Below are 23,740 nucleotides of genomic sequence, written 5' to 3'. Positions count from 1 at the left end.
GGGAAGATAAACATGGCTTAGCAGCCCACCCAATAAAGTCTCATCACCAACTCCTGCCAGCTCCCCATTGCCTGAGGCAAGCAAAGAATTCTCCACCCACTCTTGTGAGTTTTTTGGGTGGGGCAGTTTGTGGAAGGAATGCTATCCCATGCTCACTCATGTACTTCTTGTCTGTGACAATCTTAGGCATTGTCATTAAAATTTGGCCGCATTTCCTTTTCTGAGAATGGAGAGCCTATTTCATGTTCAAAAATGACCTAATGTTTCATCTTTGACATTTCAGAATAATTTTCAAGGATTTGTATTTAATTCCGGAATCGAAAAGAGGAGAACAATCAATTCATTATGTCCTTGCCTTTTCCTGTCCCTTTATCTGAGGGTGGTCTGTTTTCTGAAAATGTAGGGAAAAACAATAATTATTTGTTGGAAGGCTGTATCCAGACCCTATATTACAAGACATGATTTACAGTCTTGGAGGGTAACGATCTGTCCACCTGTAGATTTGATCTTCTTTACAGAGGATGAACAAGTAGAGGGATGTTTTAGAGTTTAGTTTGTCTTATGTTGCACCCAATAATTCAAAGCCAGTCGAAGTATTTTCCTGAGTCAGGAGCCTTGAAATGAAAATGCCATAACTGTCAGAGAGACCGATGAGGAAGATCAATACAAATAGCCACAGCTGGGACTGGGAGGTGGGTATTAATTTAGCATTCTGTGTCTGCAAAAGGCAGCATTCGCCAATACTAGACTAACACACAGTGTAAGAAAATTTAGTGTTAGTGTTGCAGTTCCCTGTGTGTGTTGGTGGGGAGGGGAAGGGGGCACGAGGAAGGCTTGTGGTTTTGTTTGTTGCTGAGTGTACCGCCTAGCAAATCATACTAACACCAGGACCTAAAACATAAGGCAGGACTTAAATCACCCTTCAAGACCAGGTTTCTCATAAGCCATTTATACTGTGTTCACCTTTTCTTTGGTGGGTGGAAGTGTGGCAAAGTATACATGCTGTTGAATGCCCGGGTAACTTTTACTGCGTGTGCAAGGCTGTGTGGAGATATTCTGACACAGCAGGGACCGTGATTTGTCTGTGCATAGATTTACACTGACTTCTTTATAGCAGAATGACGGGTAGGGGACTTTTTAAAAAAGATTAGTCTGTCTTATGTTGCACCCAGTAATTCAGAATATTAAACCGAGGTCTGACTTGTTCAGTCCCAACACACTATCTAAATTTCCTTTTTATTGTTAAGTATATGATTAACACAAGGAAGTTTTTTCCTCACCCACCCCCAAAGTAGTTCAAATAACAAATAGCAAGAAGTTTAAAAGCCCTGATAGTCTTTCCTGCTTTCCCATGCAGCTTTGAACATGAGCTGTTTACTGATCAACAAATTACTTGAGGGTCAGAAATGCAGTCTTTTCATAATGTTCTACAAGACAGCCCAATAAATGTGCATTCTTTTTATAATGCTCTATGTCACAGACTCATTTGTTTTGCTATTGTATCTAAATTGATACGCCCAGTCCATCAATGTCTCACTGGTGGAAGGGCACACGGACCATGCATGGCGGGTTGCTGCAGAGTTATTGATGGAGGGGTCACTGCGTCTGTCTTGTCTTTTTCTCCTCTGCCTAGCAAAAATGATCTAATAGGCCACTGGATCTCAAACTCCTTCCATTTTCCATAGACTTCTGGTGAGGAGGACCCTCTAACCAAACCAAAATTAGCTGTCAAAAATTCTGCGGTGAAGTGTGAGTCCAGACTTCCAGCAATTGACCAAACATCCGTCAAGCAGAAAGATAAAAGTACCATGACCACAAAGAAACCAGAGAACGTGGGCCCCAGCAAACCCTCTGCAGGTGAGTAGCTGTTTTATTAACGTTCACAAATTCAAAAATCCCAGTGTGAATGGTAATGATAACCATCAAATTGGTGCCATTGGTTACACCCAGCGCTTTCCAAGTGGCTAATTGAGGTTTTGGAGGGGTCAGAGATCTCATGCAAACAATAAAATTTACTTAGGAGAATATCACAGATAATGTAGAGGAACTGCCTCTACTGCCCACATTTTCTGCCCAGTCATTGGCTTTTGTGTGATTGGGCAGAATCACTCACTTAGAATTACTGCCTTTTCATCTTCTTCACCCTTCTTGGGGGCAGGGGGGTGTGGATAAAGGCATTTGGCCCCAGGTATCAAGTTTTATGACTCAAGCAAGAGCATGAAGAGAAGCTTTCATGAGCATCTGAATGGCATAATTTATAGCCAAGAAAGAGAGTAATAAAGTCCTCCACTTCTGAGGTTGTCCTCTCTGGGAGAGAAGGAGCTTGATAAATCCTCCCTTTTGTGCAATTTGGTAAATAAGTCACTCTTTAGCTGCCTTTGAAGCAAAGACCAGCCCACTGCTTGAGGCACAAGCGATTTAATGGTATCCAGAAAAGGGATAAATCCAACGGAAAGTTTAGAGTCCCTCGGGCTCATCCCCATCAGAGCCAACATCTGTGGGTAAACTCCACTCCTCTGGGAACTGCAAAGCTGGGGTTGCTGGAAGGAAAAGTTGGCCTTCTGCTTGCAGTGGCACAGAAGTGATCCCGATAAACTGCGGGGGAATTCATAAATAGCGTGCAATTCACTTACACCCAAGTCACAACTATGTACTTTCTAATCCCTAAAGAGCTCTTGTCCTGCAGCCTGCCCAGTTAAGTCTTGATGCATCCGTAGGAAATGGCAGCTCTCGGATGAACCACACACATTTTATTGCTTTTAATGGAATAGGAAACAAATGAACTTCTGAAATGATATCCTTTCAGGGAAAGCCCCAACTCTCTTCTCTCACTTTAATTGGGGGCAAGTAGCGCCATAATTAATTTCTCATTTTGAAGATTTTAAGTAGGACTTCAGTTTTTAATTCAGCTGGTAAAGAATGAAATAAGGCAGATAAGATCATTCCCCAAATATTTCAAAATATGTGTTGTAATGTATTAAATTGAGGGTGGTTTTTAATAGAAAAAATTGAATTTAAGTTTAAATAATGGAACTCCACAGCCTTCTTGCTAAAACTCGGTAGCTGCTCACATGGTGTGCTTTGTCACCCACGGAGAAAAATTATAAGATGAACCATGTAGGCTCCCTCAGTGATTTCAGTTTGTCTGATTAACACAGATGCGAATTCTCCTTATGGAATATACAACACTGACAAAGAGGATAAATTAATTCACTTTACATTTTATAAAACATCAAATCTGAAGAATTACTAGACTGTAAAACACCAAAGTTTAGGAAAGAGAACCAAGTTGGCAGAAAGATCAATTCATCAAATAAAATTTGACGTTACTTGTAGTAAGGAGCCTTTAAAAACCACCAGCGTTAACCAGTGTTAACATGACAGGATGGTCCCAGACTGCGTCCCAAACCAGTCGGACATGAGCCGGACCATGGCCTGGCCGTCCAGCAAGCATAGCAGTCCCGGTGACCAGTGTCATTGCTACAGAAGCCAAATTCGTTGTGTGGCGAACTGGGCTGATCACGAAGCTGGCTGAAAGCATGGCCTTGGTGTGTTAACATCCTTTCTACTTACATGGGCAGACCCCCACCCCTTAAGGATCCCCTCAGAGTTCCTTCATTAAGCGCAACAAAATGGGAGCCCAGAGACATGGCAAGAATCTAAGCTGAGTCTCTCCAGAAAAAATTGAGTTGGCTGAGGATGACAACTCAGAACATTCAGATGGGGTTTGGGGCCTGGATTCTCTGAACACATCGATCCCATTCACCAGGTAAATTTAGAGTTTCCTGCTTTGCTTCACCTCTGCAGAGAAATTATTTTCCTAATGCATTCTGGGGCAAACACAAAGGTGGTAGTGAGTCACCAGAACTTCTTCCCGTGTCAGACCAAAGATTCTTTGCAAAACAAAAGCATCGGACATGGTGAAATCCCCCTGCAACCTCTGCCTCCCAGGTTAACCTTCCAGTGCTATGCCGGACTTGTACCAGATGAAGTAACAGAGCTGGCAATGCGGCTGGACACAGATCATAAGGGTTTCTCCTTATGTGGGAATTGCCACCCAGAGCCCCTAAAATGGTGATTTACAATTCAGGAACTATCCGTGCCCTCTACCGATAGACTTATAACCGATTGTTCTTCACACTAGTAAAAAGAATTCACGCATTTTTAAATTAAGATCTTATATCCATGGAACTAAATGAGCCAGCCTGTGCTTCTTATTCTACCTGTCCATGCAGGGCGTACAGTTTCTGGGTGGACAAGTGCTTTGGAGTCAAAATGCTGGGATTAGCATCCGGGCCCTATTTCTTACTTACTATGTACCTTTGGGCAAGTAACTTATTCTACCTCAGTTTCCTCATCTGTAAAACAGGATCAAAACAGATCTCACCTGCTAGGATTGCTGTGAAGAATAAACGATAAAACGAGCGCTCGGCCATAAGCCATTGTCCGATACATTGTAGCTTTGTGGATCTAGCATGTAAGAGCAGCAATCAGTAGAAACAATGAACTAGAAAACTTTGTTTTCTTTGTATGGACATTGTCCACCTCCCCCCAATCCTTTGCCAAAGGATTTTCCTTTGCCAAAAATCAGAGTTATAATTGTTTTAATCCTAACAAAAAATACAAGTTCAGACACTTTTACTACACCCTGAATTTCCAAAGCAAACCACCAAATGGAAAGAGAGGAATGATCAGAAAGCATTTATGGAGCCAGAGAGTCTCTTCATCTCCAAAAAGACATGGGAAATCCAGCAGGGTCAACGCCCAGCTAGGTCTGATGTGCAACTGACTCAGAAATCCTACCTCATGATCAAGGGGAACACCACAATATAGAGTGAGAAATAAGCATAGCCAAGTCACACATTCCTATTTCGGAATTCTGTATGGTCAGTAAGAAGCAGGACAGTCAGCAGGCCGGGCAAGTACAGGGGGACAAGGAAGGGCAGGGAGTTAGCAGCCTCAGACTCTGGACTCCTTCCCTCTCAGCCCCAGCCCGAGCTGGACAGGAGCCACCTCTCCTTTCCAGGACACGTGGAGGCCTCTGGAGGCCATTGTGCTGTGGTGTTCTGGCTCTTGGAGTCCTTAACGCACTCCCTACCCCGGTGCCTGGGCACAGGGGAAGTGAGGGTGCCCTCTGCTCTCACCTAGGGTTTGGGCCTAGTCCCCTAGTTATGTGCCAGGAAAACGGATCTGGATGGAGAACTGGGAGCCTGCTTCCAAAATCTTGCCCTTTAAAACAAAGCCAAGTGTTCCAAAATCATCCTCACTTATTGAGTTCAATGTTAGTTATTACCCGACTCAGATTTGTAGGAGTGGCAAAACCTATTCAGCTTAATAGTGGCTTATCATGAAGACAAGTTCTTGTAAAACTAAGAAAAAGCAGTGAATTCACATCTATAAAGATAAACATCTAAAATAACTCGTCTCTTTTGAACTGGGAAACATTCACTTGAGGAGGAGCTTAGAAGAGAAATTTGAGGCAAATTTCAAATCTCCATGACTTACCTTGCAAATAAATTCTGATGAAGATTTTCTCTGAAAGGCCAAGGCCAGCGAGTCCCCAGGCAAAGCCCGCTGGCATCCAACAACTTTCCAAGTCACCTGCCCAAGTCAGAAAACAACCCACATAAGCAGATGCTCCCATCTTCATTCAGATCATCATAATTCACAGCCCATTTATGGTAAAGCTTCCAAGGCAGAGGGGCTCAGGGGTGCCACAGAGCCCAGAACTTGGGGTCCTGGCTCAGACTTGTAATCCACCACTTTACAGACCTACAAACATGAACTGGCAACTTCTCCAAACTCGGTTTCCTCATCGGCAAAATGGAGTTATTACCTGCCTCACCAGCTAGACATGGGGACTAAACTCCTGGGCCTAGACTAGGTTTGGGGTAAAGGTTAATTCTCAAACCCCCCTCAGCTTATGAAGCCTGCCCTTATGCTGCTCTCAGGTTAGCATCTTTATGAGAGATTATAGTTGGAGATGTAAGAGAGGTTATAACTTAATTAGAAAACCTTTAACTATTTGATTACAATGATGACATCCATTTATCCAGTACCTATGGGATGCCAGCAAATACATTCAGCCACCCTGCTGTACCAGAATGCATGATACTGGGGTGCACTTGCTTTCTCACCCATCGCTCATTCATTCACCTCATGCATTTACTGCATGCTCACCTGCCAGCCACTGCATGGGTGCTGGGAATGCAAACATAAAACCCACAGGGCCTGCCCTCCAGGGGCTCACAGACTAGTTGGGGGCAGGACACCACCATGCCCTGACCAAGGTAAGCTCTAAGAGCTTTCAGTGGGGTGAAAACCCTGAAGGACAGGGGATTTAGCCAAGAGAGGAAGGCAAGAAAGATACGCCCAGCAGAATACACTGAGTGTGCAAAGGCAGGGAGGGGACAGAGAGCCAGGAAGAAGGGGAAAGACAGACAGGCAGACAGACATCAAGGGACTACAAATCACCTAGGGCCTTGGTCTCCAAGTGTCCCCAGACTAGGAGAAGAGGCATCACATAAGAGCTAGTTAGAAATACAGAAACCTCATGCCCCGACCAGTGTGTCTCAGCTGGTTGGGCGTTGTCCCACAAAGCCAAAGGTCGCTGCACGTGCCTGGTTGCAGCTTTGGTCTCCAGTCATGGCACATATACAAGATGAAACCAATCAATGTTTCTCTCTTGCATTGATGTTTCTCTCCCTCATTGTCCCTTCCTTCCCCTCTCTCTAAACATAAAGAAAAGAAAAGAACAATACAGAACCTCGTGTCCCAACTCAGACTTACTGAATCAGAACCTGCCTTTAACAAAAGCTCTGCACATTTGAGTTTGAGAAGCTCTAGTTTAGGGTCAGGCTGCAAACTGAAAAGTATAGAGTATGACATTGACACCCTATGGGCAGGCGAGGACCAGGCGCCCAAGGGCCTCAAATGCTGACAGCAACAGAGCATCAGTCACGGACAGAGGCTGAGCAGGAAGTAATGCGATCAGACTGGTTTTTGCAAGCTGACTGGCTGGAAGGGTGAGGACAGTCAGACACAGGCCAAGATACCAGAGCAATCGTTAGTTGCTGAGGACCCAGAGAGAAATGAGAAGGGCTTGACTGGGAGCAAAAGCAGAGGGGATAGGGAAGGGGGCTGGGCTTGAGGGTGCTGAGGGAAGTAAACCTGGCTGAACGCGGCGAGTATTGGGTTTGGAGATTTAAAAAAAAAAAAGAAAAGAAAGAAAGAATCAAAGGAAACTTGGAGTCCTGGCCCAGGAAACTAAGCCAATGCTGGTTGCCATTGCCAAGGCTGAGAAAGTGAGAAGAGGGTGGGTCCCATTCCCTGGGTGTTGTCTTTGAGGGGCCAGGGGGGAGTGCCAGGAAGCATCCAGGTACCCTGGGCGGCTGCTCAGCCCAGATCCCGGCCACCAGGAGGAACCCTGGGCCTACGCCGCAGTGAGCAAGAGCAGCTGCGACCATGTGCCCCGCTTCGAGAGTGGATGCAGTAAGAAGAGGAGTGATGACGGAACCTTGGGGAATGAGAAGAGTAAAGGGAAGAGTGTGAGGAGACAACTCTGGAGAAATGATGTGAAAAGCAGGAACCACCCACTGCAGGAGCCGTGGGAGGCATTTGGAAAGGAAGGGATGGATAACAGCATCAGGTCCTACAAAGGATTCAAGTAAAGAAGGACTGAGACCCCTTCATTACAGGGACAGGCAAACCTCGGAGATACTGTGTGTTCGGTTCCAGGCCCCTGGAATTAAGAAGCAAGTATTACAAAACAGCAAGTCCTGGTTTTTTGCTGGTGGGAGGGGCTTGCCTTTCACTTGTAAAAAAAAACACAACACCTGCAAAGAGCAATAGAGCAAAGCGCAGTAAAACGAGGTATGCCTTTAATGGTTTTCAGCTGGGTGAAATGATGGCATTTTTGGAATTAGAACTGATTTTAGCAGCAGCATTTCCTAAACTTGTCTGATAAGAATCACCGGGGAGGTGCTTCATTAAAACACTAGTTCCCAGTTCCCTGTCTGACCCAGAACAGCAGTCTCCAGAGAGGGGGCCTGCAGTGCCTGGCTTCTGACAAGCACTGAAGGTGACGCTCGTCACAGAGGTTTGGGCGCCCATCTCAGAGCCGTGCTTCTCAAGCTTTACAGCCCACGAGAAGCTCCCAGAGACCTTGATAAACCACAGGCTCTGATTTGGTAGGTTTGGATGGGCGGAGTCTCTGCATTTCTCAGAAGCTCCCAGGTGACGTTCGTACTTCTGGTCCCAGGGCCAGCCTTCGAGGGCAAGGCTAGAGAGAGCACCTGTCTCCTTTTGCAGATGAGGACACAGGTTTCGGGAAGGTAAACAGTTGATCCAAGGTGACCCAGCTGGTTAGTGGCAGAGCTGGGAGATTTGTCATGCATGAGGGGGTCGCTCCGATGCTGACTTCTCTCCTTCAGGTGGCCCATATTCCGCCTCCAGCAAGGTTGGCAGATTGAGTGTGAGGTTAGCGAACAAATCATTAACTTCACTTGGACACCTTCCCCGTCCTCCTGCTTTTCTCCCCGCCTTGGCCCCTCTCCCCTCCCATGATGCCACCGGGGGTCTCTCTGCAACCTTCTCTCTTCCCGAGCCTTCCCTCTTCAGCAGAAAGGCCAGATTAAGGCATGGCCACCACCTCCCACCGGGGGCAGCTGGAGGATTGAGGGGAAGAGCCTTACCTATGTGAGACCCTGCCGGCCACCATATGCTGCTGCCAGAACAGCTAATTAGACGGGCTGTGGGAGCTGAGAAGGGACTGAGAGCTTCCACCTGGGAACTTAGTGGGAGAAGAACTTCCCAGCATCTGTCAGGGACACCAGCGACTATTGGCTGGGAAAGGGTGTGATGGCTGATGACATTTCCCTGGTTAACTCTTCAGCGACCTTGAGGTCCCAGCTAGGTGCCTGCCGCCCCGTGATACCTGGCGATGTCACCCCGAAGAACCGTTTTTGAGCTTTGATTCATTCACAGACTTTTCTATGTCCTGACTGCTCTTTTTCTTTTGTGCAGGTGACAGCAGCGAGCACCCCCTGTTCTGTGTTGAATATTCCCCTTACTGCTCCGTCTTTGCTTTCTCCCCCGTCCTGCAGCCCAGTACCAATTACTGCTGCCTCGTCCTGCCGCTCCTGCCACCTGCCTCCCCGGTGGCCCAGTGCCCTTCCCCCCATCTCCCTCCAGTTTCCTTCCCCAGCTCTGTGAGCCCCACCCCCGCCTCCCCTGGCCCGGTGCCCGAGTCTCCAGCAGCCCTGTGCTATTTCCCAGTCTCCCCTCCCACCCCAGCCCAGACCCCTGTGCTGTGCCTGCCTGGCCCCAGAAGGCCCAGTAAAATTTACCTCCTGTGGTAAGTGGCCCCGGGGAAGGGCGCACAGCACAGTGCGGTCTGGGAGAGGGGATCTCAGGCTTCCCGAAGGCAGGTGGATGGGCGGGAGGGGCCCAGAAGGCAATGTCTTGAACAGCAAACATCGGGAGGTGTGGTGTGCAGGGGAGGAGCAGGAAGACAGCGGCTGCCACTTCTCTCAACTCTTCTAGCACTGAGGAGAGAGCGACCAATAAACCCTGTCATCTCTCGAGGCTCATTTGATTTCTTCACTCCTGTGCCTGGCACGCTTGGGACTTGAAAACCCGCCGGGGCTCCGTGTCCGATCGGCCCCTGGGCTACGGGGCTTGTGTGCACCCGCGGCGGCCCTGGGACTGGGCTCCGGGCAGGGCTTTTGGAAAACCCTCGCTGGAACTGAAAACCGGTTCAGAACCACACAGAGGAGGGACAAATTAAAGGGCTCAGTCGCTGTTTATGTTCCCTTTTCTGCCTACTTATTAGGCACTGCATTTCCCCAAATCAAAAATCCTACCTCCTGGGTTCCAAAATAAAACATATTTATGGCACATAATTAAGCTTTAATGAAGATCTCCTCTGGGTATGTGAGACAACACACATCTCCAGCACACTCAAACAGGCAGAGCGACACGGCCTGTTATTTGTGACTGTACAGAAAGCTGCCTATTACACCACGGCAACACCAACGCTGGTAATTAAGCTGTAATTCTTCCCACCATCTAAAGGAAGCAATAAAAAATTTTTAAAAGGCATCTCTCAGACAGAATCTTGGCACCTCCTAGGCACCAGGCATCAGAATCAAGGTAGAGAGGGGAAGGGGTAAAGGTTCAAGAGCAGGATTTTTCGCTCTTCCACCTTATCTGTCAAGAACTGTATTATGACCAGTGAGGTGAGGCTCCGAACAATGATAGGGTGCGATGGACCTTGTTTCTGGTGGTCAGGGGCTCGTGTGGATGTGAGATTTCTACCTGTATTTCTTTTCCTGGTGAAAGTAAGAACTATTCTGTCAACAATTACATTGTCAAGAGAACTGAGGCAAGACACGTTTTATCTCGATAGCTGTGGGGTTTCTTTGCTACCGGAGGTGGCACCTTGCTCAGACCCCACAGCAAAGTATGGGGTTCACATGGTCTAACGCACACCACAGTCTTCCCAAAGTTCACTGGCAAACGTCAGGATGTCAAGTTGCCCGGTGACAGAGCTCCTGAACACAGTCCCCTTCTTTCTCTGTGAGGCAAAGGGCCCGTCCTGCTACCCGAAGAGGGAGCTGTATTTCATCTTCCAGTGTGGTTATCACTCTGTCTTCCTTGCATCAGCACGAACCATGCCGTGATGAGGGACATCCCCAGAAGGGCCCGAAGGTCTGATTTTGGTTCCTTTTGGGGAGAGGGTGAGGTGGTTAGCAGCTGGCGTCCAGGTACATACAAACGAAGCAATTTGGTCACTTGTGCCTGCAATTGCTGCTGGAGAAGTAACATTTCACAAGAGTTTGCTTTCCATGAAACCTAAACGGTTCCACAGGGAAGAAGTCAGTGGTGCCGGCAAATTAGATTATAATCTTTAAGGGCATGACCAAAATGTCTTACTTATCTTTGTGAACCTTCAAATTACTGCATAGCAAAGAGAGACAGGTGTTTGTCGAGCAAATTATAATAAAAAGAGAGTTGCTATTTGCCTTTTGGATTTCGTAAAAGGATTGAGGGAGAGAGTCAGGAACGAAGGCTTTTGGAATAAGCTGTTTTCAACCTATGGAGCTGGCATGACGATCAGTTTCTGATCCAGTTCAGGTCTCTCATGGGGGTGACCTCAGATTTCCCACTGTCATTGGGATTATAATCCCTATTTATGGTAGAAGCAGCAGCTACCATTTTTAGTAGCTAATATGCACCAGCCACTGAGTTAGACCATTGAGACATATTATTGCTAAACCTCACACTAACTCAGCAAGAATATTCCCATTGTTTAGTTGCAGATACTGAGGTTCAAATTGCCAAAGGTCAGAGGCTCCTGCCTGAACTACCAGCAGTAATTTCTTCACTGCCAGACCTGCTAAAACCTCTCCGATCATTCGGCTTTATTACTTTAGTTTGCTGATAATTTGATTAGAAGAGACCGGCAATGGAAATCATTTCAGAGAACTGATTCTTTGGGGGAAGCACTTTACTGAATAAGAAAACAAAATAACCTGTTTCTTGAAGCCATCGTGGGTGTTTTGCACAAGAAAATACTTGTCCTACTTTTGAAAATCCCCATAGTTCAGCTCAGTGAGTCTTCTCCAGCCCTGCAAACCCCACTAGGTGAGGTTTATTTGTCTTAACGGAGTCCGAGGCAACACACAGGCTGGCTGAAGGCAGGGGCCTCACCCTGAAGGACCTCACAGTCCAGAGAGAAAAGACACACACCTGAGGCAATGTTAGAACATTTAAATGCTAAAGGCTACAGAACCCAGTTACTTCTCGCCAAAGCAGAGTCAGAGCAGACTTGGTGGGCATAAAATTGGGAGGATACCTTGGAGGACCTGCTGGCTGGCAGGCCCCCCGAGAGCAAGGATCACTGCCCCCGAGGGTGTGAGGGGATGGGGGTAGGGTGGGGAGTGGGGGGCTGTGGGCACAGTGATGTTCAGCTGCCCTGGCTGAGAAGGAAATTTGAATAGGCTGCTGGGAATCAAAGTAAAACACTTATGACCAGGACCTCAGAGCTGGTCTCAAACTCACACTGGACTTGGCCTGAGCCCCCAGCCTGCCCCTTCCCTGGTCCTCCCTCGGTTTCTTCCTCAGTCAGTAAGAATCCTGCTGCTTCCTCAAACCCTGTCCATCAGGTCAGGCGAAAGGCAGGCGGCAGCTCTCGAATTCTGAGAGTGGTAGGTGTGGGGTCAGTGTGAGACAGCGCCTCCACCATTTTCCGTGGTGGGTCCCTTCCTGTAAAGTCCCCAGTTCCTCTCTGTCACCCTCCTCCTTTCTCTCTCTCCTCTTGGTCACTGAAATTGTGTCAAATCACCACCCTCCAAAGAATCTACTCTCATCTTCCGGAGAATTCTCTCCTTTCTACTCATGCCAGAGACTCTCCAAGCGGCACCAACGTGCCCTAAACTGGAAGCAACACCACCAGCAGCTTCCCTCTTTTCTAGTAAGTTCCCTGTGGAACCTGACCTTCTCTGCCTGGGGACTAAGAACCTCTGCCTTCCCCTGCCAGGGCCAGTCAGGGAAAGTAGATGGCATCTAATCATCGTGTTAAACTAGGCTTCATGGCTGCCAAGGAGAACTCCATTCCTTTCCTCAGTCTGGATGACAAGTATTCATGCAACCACAGCTCACACGCTGGAACGTAAACCCAGTTGTCTGCCGAGCCAGGAAAGTCCGCTCCCTCTCACATGGCTCAAGGACCCTTCCCGGCTTCCCGCCCTGGTGCCTCTGTGTGTATTTTCTGAACTGTCCGAAAGGGGATGAGCCAGGAAAATTCTCTTGAAAGGATTCAGTCCAGATAGTCACAATTTTAACTGCTTATGAACCCCAGACTTGTGGAGGTGCATGGAAAATACCCAAAGTCTCCCAAACTCACAGGCACTGACGCTTAAAACCTGTGGAGAAGGAGCATGAGATTAACCTGTGAAGAAGGAACACGAGATTATTCATACCAATTAGCAGCCTGATTCAAGATGTGAGTTAAAAAGATAAATAAATATTCACTGGGCACTCAGTCCACGTTAGCACTCCAGCTGTTGTCTTCCTGTGAGTGTCTTGTCCCAGCACATCGGGAAGCAGAGCAGAGGCAGGAGGAAAGGGGTATGGTCCCCAGGTGCTCGGGATCCTCTGGAAGACCACGTTGGCTGCCGATACACAAGCCGAGGATATGGACACGCAGGTACAACGCAGGCCGTGATTCAGACCTGGATGACATGGAAGGAGCGGGTCCTTTGTCTGCCCCAACTGTGGAAGGCTCTTGACAGTGTTACCAACAGGCCTACCCCAACACCAATGAACTGGAAGCTAGGAACTTCTTAGCAAAAGAAAAGGCATTGCAGGTGTCCCAGGTGTTCGTGCATGGTGGCAACAGCCGTGGGAAGTGGGTATTAAGTCCATGGAACAGGTGGAGAAAGTGAGGCTTCAAGAAGTGAAGTGATTTGCCCACGTGGCTACCCAGGCAGGGGCCCAGGCTTCAAACCCAACTCCTCCCTGATCTCGAGGCTCCATTCTCTGGGTCGCCTTCCCTACTGCCGTCCCGATAAGCATTCTTTAGACGGGGCATGTTTGCCTGTAAAAAATTTATTATTGAAAATTCATTTGCACCTTTCAGCAGCCCAGTCACCACAGATTTTGTCAAAGAGGAGGAGGCCGAATCTGGGGAGCCTGACGGTCAGCCCAGACCCGCAGCGCCCAGGAGTGCCTGGGGACAGAAGCAGACAGAACTCACAGCTGCCCGTGAAGGCTCCGGCCCTCCAGGGAGCAGGTAAGGCCCCCCCAAGCCCATACGTCCGGATCCCCAGGGAGAAGTGACCTGATGAATTCCATAGGGTTTTCGGACACTGATAAGTGAAACCCAGGTTTAATAAGCAAACCATTGGCTCCAGTTTTCTTCTCCAAGGGAGGTTACTGGGGAAAGGCAGGCAGGGGGGAGTTGAGTTTTTCTTTCTATCATTACTGCTTAAACATGGCTGTGCATGGTTTTGAGTGGATGCCTGCTGTCAGGCTTCCAGAGAGGGCAGCTGGGGGCTGGGTTTGGGGTCGGGTAGGGTGGGGGTGGGGTCGGGTAGGGTGGGGGTGGGGGTGGAGGAGCAGTCTGCAGTTGTGGGAGTGAGTGTCTCACTGGGCCGCCGCTCCCACCCCGCTCCCAGGAGCATCTGTGCATGTCTGACGGCTCACCCCCCCCCCACAGAGATGTTCTCCCCTCTGACCTAGGCACCAAGATCTGAATGTGTCAGAAACATCAACATGAATATATGCTCTATTCTGAAATGCTGGTGTGGTAGACACCGCCTCTTTCAATCCTGAGCGTTCCTCCAAAGATCCAAGCCACGCTGCTCTGTGAACCTCATTGCCCTCGCCTGTGCCGGTGGAAGGACCGGCCCTAAGGAGCCTCCCCGGGGACTCAGGGAAAGCCACGGGTGACAGCCAGCCCTGCTGTGGGCCTGTCCTTCCCCTCAGGGGGACCACCGAGCATCCCACTTGCCCGCCACCCACTGAACACGGTAACAGTGGCCTGTATTTTAAACCATGACATGTACTGCGGTGGACACACGGAAATACAGAGCAGGATAGTATCTGGGTGGCTCGGACTCAGATGCAGTTGGAGCACCTGTGAGCCTGCAGTGACTAGACATCCTCAGGGCCCCCTGGTCTAATGCCTCCTGTTGGGAGGGGCAGACCTCACCTCTAATCTAGCTCTTCTTCCTCCTAGAGGTGGAGCCGTGGGGGGCCAAACAGCCACTCTGGGCTCCTGTTCCCTTGTCTTAAAATAAGGGTCAGAAAATGTATCTCATCCCATTGCTATAATGACTAAAGAAAATATGCTGACCAGCACCTGACTGTAGTGGGCAGTGAGCCACTGTTAGTTTCTTTCCCGCCCCTTCCCCAGTGGCCCTTGATGGACAAGCTCTCGAATACTATTTAGAAAGTGATATTCCCTGTGCACACAACGTTCCTGGGCCCAAGAGGCTCATACAACCCTCCACCTGCATGGAGAAGACACCTTCCATCATCCTGAGAGATTCGTTGAGAATTTGTCCATCTTTTCTGTTACGTCCATGGCTCCTTATCTCCCCTAATTATTTCCTCACTAATCGCCTTTAGTTCTTTTCCTCACATTCTATACTAGTTTGCAGAAATTGGAGCAGGAGCCAGACCTCTGAATTGTATCAGAGTCTTGAAGCAAATGTGACAGAAAGGTAATACATAGAATACTCTTGCAAATAAATAGGAAAAACACAAACACCTAATAGAAAAATGGTGAAGAGCCGTAGCAGACAATTTCACAGAATACAGGTAGCTAATAAACATTTGGGGGGAAAAAAATTCAACCTCACCAAGTAATAAATGTAAATTTACATGAGGAAAGTTTGTCCTACCAAACTGGCTAAGGTTTTTAAAATAATACTCAATACTGGGCGTGAAACCACTAATTCGCATTCCCTAAGCACTGCCGGGCCAGGTGCTAGGCCACGCCCCCAAACACAGCTGTGGGAGGTGCTTTCACATCCTCCGTGCTGGGTAACTGGGTGCAGACTGCAACTTGGCCACGTGTCAGAGGTCTTTAGAAAGTTCGTACCTTTTGACCTTGCCATTCCACTTTCCTCTGAACCTATTCTAAGAAAATTCGACAGGTAGTCAAAGATGTATGAGCGAACTTTCATCATAATGTAATTTGTAGCGGCAAAAACCTCGAAGCGATCTAAATACCCAATGATGGGGAAGAGTTAAACAAGTTACGACACATTTCTATAAGGTAGCCTTGTACCATGGTTAATGTCATGTTCTTAATAATTAATGGCAGGAGATATTGCTCACAATAAAAGTTTTAGGGAAAGAAAGCAGAACATAAAGTTTGCATATACCCAAATATCCCAACCGTGTTTTTAAAAGCAATATTTCTAGCTAGGAGAGTCCCCAGTGCTGCCAGGGAAGAGGTGGGTACAGCAGGAGAAACCCACAAAAAGGGCTGCAGAGCCCGGGGTAGCCCAGCGTACACACACTCCACCTAAAGGTGTTAACTCCGTGTTCAAATCTGAGCCAAAGCACAGCCACCAGGTGAAAACAGGTGAACAGATCCTCAGTCTTGAGTTTGCAATCCACCCCTGAGCTCCAAAACTCAGTGGTCATCTGAGTTTTGGATTTTGGGTGGTTTTCATTCCTCCTTCATCCTCTTCTGTATTTTCCAAACGTTCTACGATGAATAGCGATTACTTTTATAACCAGAGGAGACAAAATTATGTGACATCAGAATGTAGGAAACTACTAGCCAAGCACCTGAAGAGGCTGAGGCCAAAGACGCAGTCTCAGGGCAGATGGATGCTTTTCCTGGTCTCCTCCCGCTGCACCTAGAACATTCGGTTGCTCCGAGTTGAACTCCTGGAAGTGGCAGGCCCTCCATTCACAGCTGGAGCCCATGCGGGGCCTCAGAGAGGCCCCGGCAGCGTCTGTGGGGCTGCTCTATGAATAGCACAGCCCTGGCATGCCAAACTGGGTGTTTATTCCCAGGCCTAGAGCTAGGAAATCTGCTCCCTATTTGATAGACACACGAAATAGGGTTAAAATAGCATAAATATAGAATGGCACAGTCTGCCACCTTAAAGGGAAACACATACATGCGTGCGCACCAGGGAAGCACTGATGGAATTTTTAAAGAGGAAGGCAGCATGGTGACAAGGAAGGGTGGAGATGTGTTTCCTGGGGTGTTTTGTCACCACAGGAGCCGCAGTGCAGCACTTAGCCTGCGACTCCTGCCCCGGAGGCCGGTGTCACCAGGTGACAGCTTGGTGGCTTCTGTGAAATAAGCTGATGGTTCCTGTGGAGTTCCCAGTTTCTGCTTCTCAGAAGCTGCCCTAGCTGACTCTCTTGCCCATTAGGTGTCTCCCAAAGCCTGAATTGAAACTGGCCCTGGGCGGAGCAGGCGGCTCCCACCATCTGGCAGGGTCCGTGTGTTCAGGCAGCAACCAGAAGATCCAGGTTCCTGCATGCAGCCCGGCCTCAGTTGGCACGGCACCTCACAGCCAGGTGCTCAGGGCATCCTGGCATTGCTGGTGTGTCTCTGATGGGGGTTTGCAAAGCCTGCGAGGGGCCTGGCACACAGCACAGATTATTTCTAGAAGAGCCGATGAGTAAAGATTTGCACTGCATTGCCGAGTGTCCCCTGCAGCTCACAGTAAAAGAGGCTTATGGAGCATCAGGATGCTGGAGACCTGAGCCAGTGCTTCCCCCCGGGAACCCTCAATTACAGCGAGTCAGTATTGACTTGGCTCTTGGCTGAGCCGAACGTGCTCGGAGGATTTGTCTCTCACCTGCCTGGGCTGTTATCACACAGCCTTTCTGAATTCATGGAGCCCTGTCCACTCTGCACTGAGCACCGTGAGCTGCTTTAGAAACTGAATGACAAGGAGAGTGGGGCCTCGTCACATCCTGTGGGGGAACTGAGGGGGAAGGCCAGAGACGGGGGGGAAACGAAGGTTAGCGGGATCAGACAAGTCCTTTCAGTGTCCTCTGCACGTCAAGATGGTAGCAGAACCCTCACAACACACACAGGCAACAATGAATGAAATGGATTCTCATTTTCACCAGGAAGTCCAGCCAGTTTCTAAAGCATAATGCAGGGTAGTGGTTAAGAACACAAACCGTGTCTCAGGTAGGCTTGAGTTCAAATGTTCACTCCGTCACTTACTAGAAATATGATCTTGGACAGGTTACGTCACCTCTCCACGCCTTGGTGCCCTCAATTACAATTCGGTGTGAGTGCAGTACTGATCACAGCACTGTGAGCCTGAACGTGGACAGGTAACGGTATGCTGCCTGACCCGTTCGGGATAAGCCCTCAATAAAAGGCCCGGTCATTATTTTTATAAGGCAAGTTTTAACCAAATGATTTTACCACTAGAAATTCCTTCCCACATGGTCCCTTTCCCCCTCTCCACACCTCCTCACACTTGAGATTCGGGGCACAGTGGGGTGGAACTGTATTAGAGCCAGAGGTTACAAAAATTTGCTCGGGGCTAGTGACAAAGAGGACATAATGATGTCATGAGAGCCTCATGATTTTTATTTGCACTAAGTAGTAAATGTAATCACAGATCATCTGTTTAATTGGGCACCAGCTTCTAGTCTTCCTCCTGATCTCTCAAGGCCAACTATAGTTTTCTTAAGATTTTTGTAAAGCTGTGTGTGAAGCAGGAGGGTTGCACGCTAAGTGAATTTGGGTGACGAAGCACTGGGGGGCTTTGCAGAAGTCATTTCTGGACTCAGGCTGGCTTTCCTCTCCATCAAATGCTCCAACAAGAGCCACCACATGAGAGATTTACCCACCAGCAGCCCTGACTGACCTGGGACTGGACAGTCTGCCTGAAGCTTCTGCAGAAAGGATCAGCAGCCTCAAGGTCAGCCCGTTTCCCCGGACGGGAGCCTAAGCCCCACCAACATGCAAAGGAGAGCTCTGAAGCAGGAAAATGAGGCCAGGCTGGTGGCCAGAAGTCTTGTGCCCCCGCAGCCATTCTGACCCCATGTATTTTCCTAAGTCTTGTTTGCTGCATTAAGGGGCTCTCACCCTTGGTGTCAGAGGTCTTTCATCTGTGAGCGCCTATAGTAGAATAGTAAACGTGTCTTTTCTCAATGCAGATCCAGTTCAACGACAAGGTGCAATGTGGACAAGCAACGCTAAGCCGAAGAGGCCAATGCAAGAGAGAAAGAACTTAGTCCCACCCTCACAGCCAATGACCATGACCAAGAACACCTCTGAGAGAGCCAGAAAAGAGGACCTGCGTGCTCTTCCCCAGAAGGAGCCACAGCCGGCCCCATCCCAGGCCTTCCCAGGAATGAACAGGCCTCAGGTGTCGAGCGAGTCCTCGGGGCCACCACCCTTCACCACCACCATAGGAGAGTCTAGATGGGCGCCGTTTAGGTTCAGAGATGAAGATTTTTATTCCGTTTTGTCGTCGAGCTGTGGAGGAGAGAGCGATGACACTGAGGAGGAAACCCACGTGGAGGAAGAACGTTTGTTGGCCAGTATGTGTGCGCCCCATTCTCCTTCCCATCGTAAGAGAAGTCAGTTTCTCGGCACATCAGCTCCTCTGGCCAAAAATAAAAACTTTGAAGAAAGTCCTGAAAATTGCAGGGCTAATTCTCTAAGAAAAAGTAAGTCCGATCATGGCTCAGTAAGGATAAGCAATGTAATGGAGCCAGTGAGAGAGCAGGCTCCTGTCGGGCAAAGGATGTCCCAAGACCCGAGGCTGCCTAATGGAGGGTCTGCGACAGAGAGTGACAGTGGCGACAGTGAAAACGAGGACAAGACCTTTCGTTCCCGGGACACCAGACTGGACCCTAATCTAACAGATGGTCTCAGTGCTGGAGCTGCATTTAGTGATCGCACCTCTGGGGAAGACAGGCCTGGCGCCCACGCTTACGAGAGAGAATGGCAAACCTATTTGAATGATTCGAGTACTCCTCTTGATTACTTTCTTTATGGCAGACCAAGATCACCAATGAATTCATCTTATAACACTCCTGGATCATTAACGCATCCTGCGCTGACAGATGACATTCCAGCAGACTTGGCGGTGACATCCACTTTAGTTCACAGTTCTCACTCAGAGGGAACCTCAAGGCTTACTGCTCGTCGACCGCTATCCCCCATAAGAAACAGGAATCCATTTGCCAGCCCTGAAAACCACAGTTACTTTCCAGCAAACAGTGCACGTGAATTCGATGTCAGGGGAGCAGAAGCTAGTGCTTCCACAAGCCAATCTCAGGGGGCTCCGTTGTACACAGAAGATCTCTTACTAAATCCTCAGAGGAGCTTGTTGTGGGAGACTTCCAGCTCCTCTGCATCAAGGATGAGCTTACAAGGCCAGCTGCATGTGCGTGGGTCCCTGCAAGAAAACATACCTCTCGCTCTGTTTGCGGCATCTGAGTTACCAAATCGGAATGGCGGTGGGAACGGAACAGCAGTCTCTGGTCTCACAGATGAAAAGGCAGCCACTGAAATAAAGGCTGACCCCGAAAAACTCAAGAAATTTCAAGAAAGGTGAGAAATTTTTCCGATTATATGTAAATACATATATTTTTATTTTATTTTTTCAACGCTGAAATAAGCAGTGTTTTTATTAGAGGGAATTTTATTTTTAATATTTTATTTATTTATTTTTAGAGAGTGGAAGGGAGGGAGAAAGAGAGGGGGAGAAATATCGGCCTGCAACCCAGGCACGTGCCCTGACTGGGAATTGAACCTGTGGCTTTTCGGTTCGCAGGCCAGCGCTCAATCCACAGAGCCACACCAGCCAGGGATATTAGAGGGAATTTTAAATATTAGGTAGGCCCTTCCTTGACCTTATAATGACTACTTATATGGAGAGTGTTGTCTATTTTGTTGCTTTTAAAATATATGCATCTATAAAGAAAAGCTTGGCGTTCCAGTTCAGTTTCTTCAGTAGTCCCAAAGTGTTTTGTCCCTTGAATACTGTAACTTCAAGAAAGACAAGTTTGCTAGACATAAGGGTTTCTGACTGCTTCACAGGGCTAGCATTTCTTGCTGGCAATTAGGAACCAAGACTTTTTACAAAAAGGTTGCTGTCTCCCCCAAAGAAGGAGCCTTTCAGCACTTGAAGTTCACCAGTTCTCCCTCATGGGACTTTGCACAAATCCACCCAACACTTGTAGAATTTGAATCTTCCAAAGTAAAAGGCTGGTCCCCAATGGTTACCATAGTTACCCAGTTCTCTGAAGGGCTGCTCTGGGGTGGCCACTGCTTCTACTTTAGATGCTCTTTCTCATGCATGAGAGACAGATCTGTTCTTAATGACCCTTTTCTTTGATTATTCCTTTCTTGTGAGCCGATATTGGGATATCTTACCACTATCAGATCTAAAATGTTTAAAGCTCTCAGTAAGCACCATGTCAGGATGCTACCATTTCACTTATGGTCGGTGTCACCATGCCTTTATCTTGGCTCACAGATCCAGAAATTGAGTCTTCGAATTCCAGCCCTGTATGTGTGGCTCATTTGGACCATTAATTATCCTACCGATACTTACTCATAAGTGGGAAGGTTCCACAGAACGAATTAGACATGCAAAAGAAGAAGGAAAAAATAGAACATATGATGCATACGTACTCCTATGTGTCTTTTGTCCAACTGCAGGAGTGAAGCAAGTTTCTAGCTAGTGGCACATTTTCTTTTCCACATTGAACAAGCTACTAGAAGGCCGGCCCATGGATGAGCGCCAAAAGGCCTCACGCCCACCCAGCCTCCCCCACCCTAAAATGCAGCTTCACGCCCACTTGTCCGAAGTCTGAACTTCACTGCCCCAAGTGACGCCTCTGGGCTAAAAATAATTCCTTTTGAAAACGCACCTGCTTCTAGGGACAGTAGTACATTAAACAGCTATTATTTGTGTACTTTGCCTATCAAACACTCTTTATTTTCTGTATGTAATAAATCTTATGCTTTTCTCATTTCAAAAAGATCCATTACAGGAAATATTTAAAAATATAAACCTAAAAGAAAAATTACCTGTAACCCTATAATCCAGAGATAAGCACTGTTAAAACTGTTTCCAGTCTATCTTTGTATATAGATGCAATTATGAGTAAACATTGGTTCATATTTTATAATATGTCTTACTTTAATATTTCAAGCCCATTTCTCAATGCCACTTAACGCTCTTTAAAATTTTCCCCTTGGTTAGTTACTTTAATACAGACAAATAAGTATATAACACGTGTACCTTCCATAAAATTAGAAACAAAATCAAACCCAGACACTCATATCCACCTTGCAGCTAACAGAACACGGCTGGAGCTGGGAGCCCTCACCCGCCCTTCCGCACCTCCCTCCCTCCCTCCCTCCGCCCCTCCCCCCCTTCCCAGGAAACCGTTCAGGCATTGCACTTATCATTCTTGGCTTTTTATTTTGTTGTTATTGGAAGTTAATTTTTTTGCCTTATTGTTTTACCACATGAATATATGTACTCCTAAATATGTGCATAATTTTGAATTTGTAGAAATGTCACTATTTTTTAATATCTGTTCTGTGAAATGTGACATCTATCCTTCTATGACTTACTTGATCCCCTTACATCACTAGTGAGATGTGTCCTTGTTGACATGTTTGGCTTTAAATCTTTCATTTTCTCCGTTACAGAGTATTCCATTATATGAATAAACCGCAATCCAGCCATTCTTGAGACGCTTGGGTTCTTTGCTGTTTTCTGCAAACAGCTCTGTATGAACATTCTTATAAACATCTCCTGGCACACATGAAGAGTCCTCTGAGGCATTATTTTTCTAGGAGTGGCACTGTTGGGCTGGCTTGTAATGCACCTTCCACCGTACTAAATAATATCAATTTACTGTCTCACCAGTAATGTACGCTATTGTCCGTCCTTGCCAGCACTTGCATTGATTGGCTTTTCAAATTTTTGCCAGTTTAATGGGATTAAAATGATATTGTAGCTTCAATTTACATTTTCATGACTGTTGATGATGTTAGGCATTTTATATTCTTAGGAATGTTAAATGACCATTTGTATTTCCTCTTATGTAAATGAATATTTATGTCTTGTCCATTTTTCTTTTGGAATACATTTCTTTTATCTTAGAAGTTCTTTATATATTCTGCTTATTACTATTTTAATCTTTTGGCAGATACATCTTAGAAGTATCTTTTTGCAATTTGTAGTTTGTCTTTTCTCTGTCTTGATGTCTTTTAATGAAAATAAAGTCTTAGAGTGTAATCAAGTGAATCCATCTTCTTTTGTATCCTGTTGTCTTGATGAGAAATCCTTCCCAAACGTGGGGTCATTATACTTCCTATTTTCTTCTAAAATTGCTACAGTTTTACTTTGCACACTTGGGACTTACCATGAAAAGAATTTGGGACTTCACTGTGAAGTGACGTGTCATATGTGGTGAGAGGGACATGTCACGAATACCAGCTGTCCCAGAGTCTGTCCCAGCTGACCGACAGACTGCCTCTGCCCAGGTGCGTGCGTGTAAGTGCGTGACTGTTTCAGGGCTCCCTGTTCTGTCCTGTTGGTCCTTTTTTGTTTTTCCCCCACCCAATACCACATTGTCTTGATGTCTGCAGCCTTTTAAGTTTTGATAACTGATGGTACACAGCCTCCCTCTTTGCTTTGTTCTTTAAAGGCCCTTGACTACGTTTAAGAATCAGCCTGTAGGTTCTTCACTGGAAATACACTGAATCTGTAGATTATTCTGGGGAGACATAACATCTTGGACATACTGAGTCTTTTTTTTTTTATAAACATGGTATATCTCTCCTTTCCTTTGCATCCATAATGAAAACTCTAATTCTGTTCTTTGTCATTGAACTTCCCCTTCCTAGGGAAGGTCTCTTAAGAAACTGAGCATATACTTCTACATCCAGAGGAATATAGAGCTCTGTCCATTTCTCCCTCCCCTTTGATTTTAGTCTCTAGTAGTTTCCTCAATCAGACAGTCCCCAGGCCCATGAAAATTCTAAAGAACAACAACAAAAAATAGCCTCCAGCTCCTCAAAGACTTCCCTACATGAGCATCAACTAGCTATTCTTCATTCCCCATTAATTAGGCACAAATATATTTGCTTACATTTTCACTCACCCCATCTCCATCCAGTTCTGGAACACTGGCAAAAATTGTTGGCACGTGTCATGTTATCGGTGAGCTCGTGTCCAGGTTTATTGGCTTATCATTCATC

The 23,740-nt window shown here is 47.1% G+C and overlaps 1 protein-coding gene across 2 annotated transcripts in view; it reads left to right on the top strand.

Moving 5' to 3' along the window:
* The window catches only part of MARCHF10 (membrane associated ring-CH-type finger 10), a 72,889-nt gene that overhangs the window by 29,292 nt on the left and 19,857 nt on the right, over nt 1–23,740 (top strand). Inside the window, exons 3-5 of one of the 2 annotated variants that reach the window (XM_037163716.2) lie at nt 1,686–1,857; nt 13,646–13,795; nt 18,664–20,068. In XM_037163716.2, coding sequence (XP_037019611.2) covers nt 1,686–1,857; nt 13,646–13,795; nt 18,664–20,068 — 1,727 coding nt within the window. Of the gene's footprint in view, nt 1–1,685; nt 1,858–13,642; nt 13,796–18,663; nt 20,069–23,740 lie in introns of both variants that reach the window. The other variant, XM_037163717.2, reaches the window with a different exon arrangement.

Source organism: Artibeus jamaicensis, unplaced genomic scaffold, assembly GCF_021234435.1.
Source record: "Artibeus jamaicensis isolate MK-2021 breed Jamaican fruit bat unplaced genomic scaffold, CSHL_Jam_final contig_1998, whole genome shotgun sequence".
NCBI classification, from domain to species: domain Eukaryota; kingdom Metazoa; phylum Chordata; class Mammalia; order Chiroptera; family Phyllostomidae; genus Artibeus; species Artibeus jamaicensis.
The sequence above is the reverse complement of the archived record's forward strand: the minus strand, read 5'-3'. Positions and strand labels throughout refer to the sequence as shown.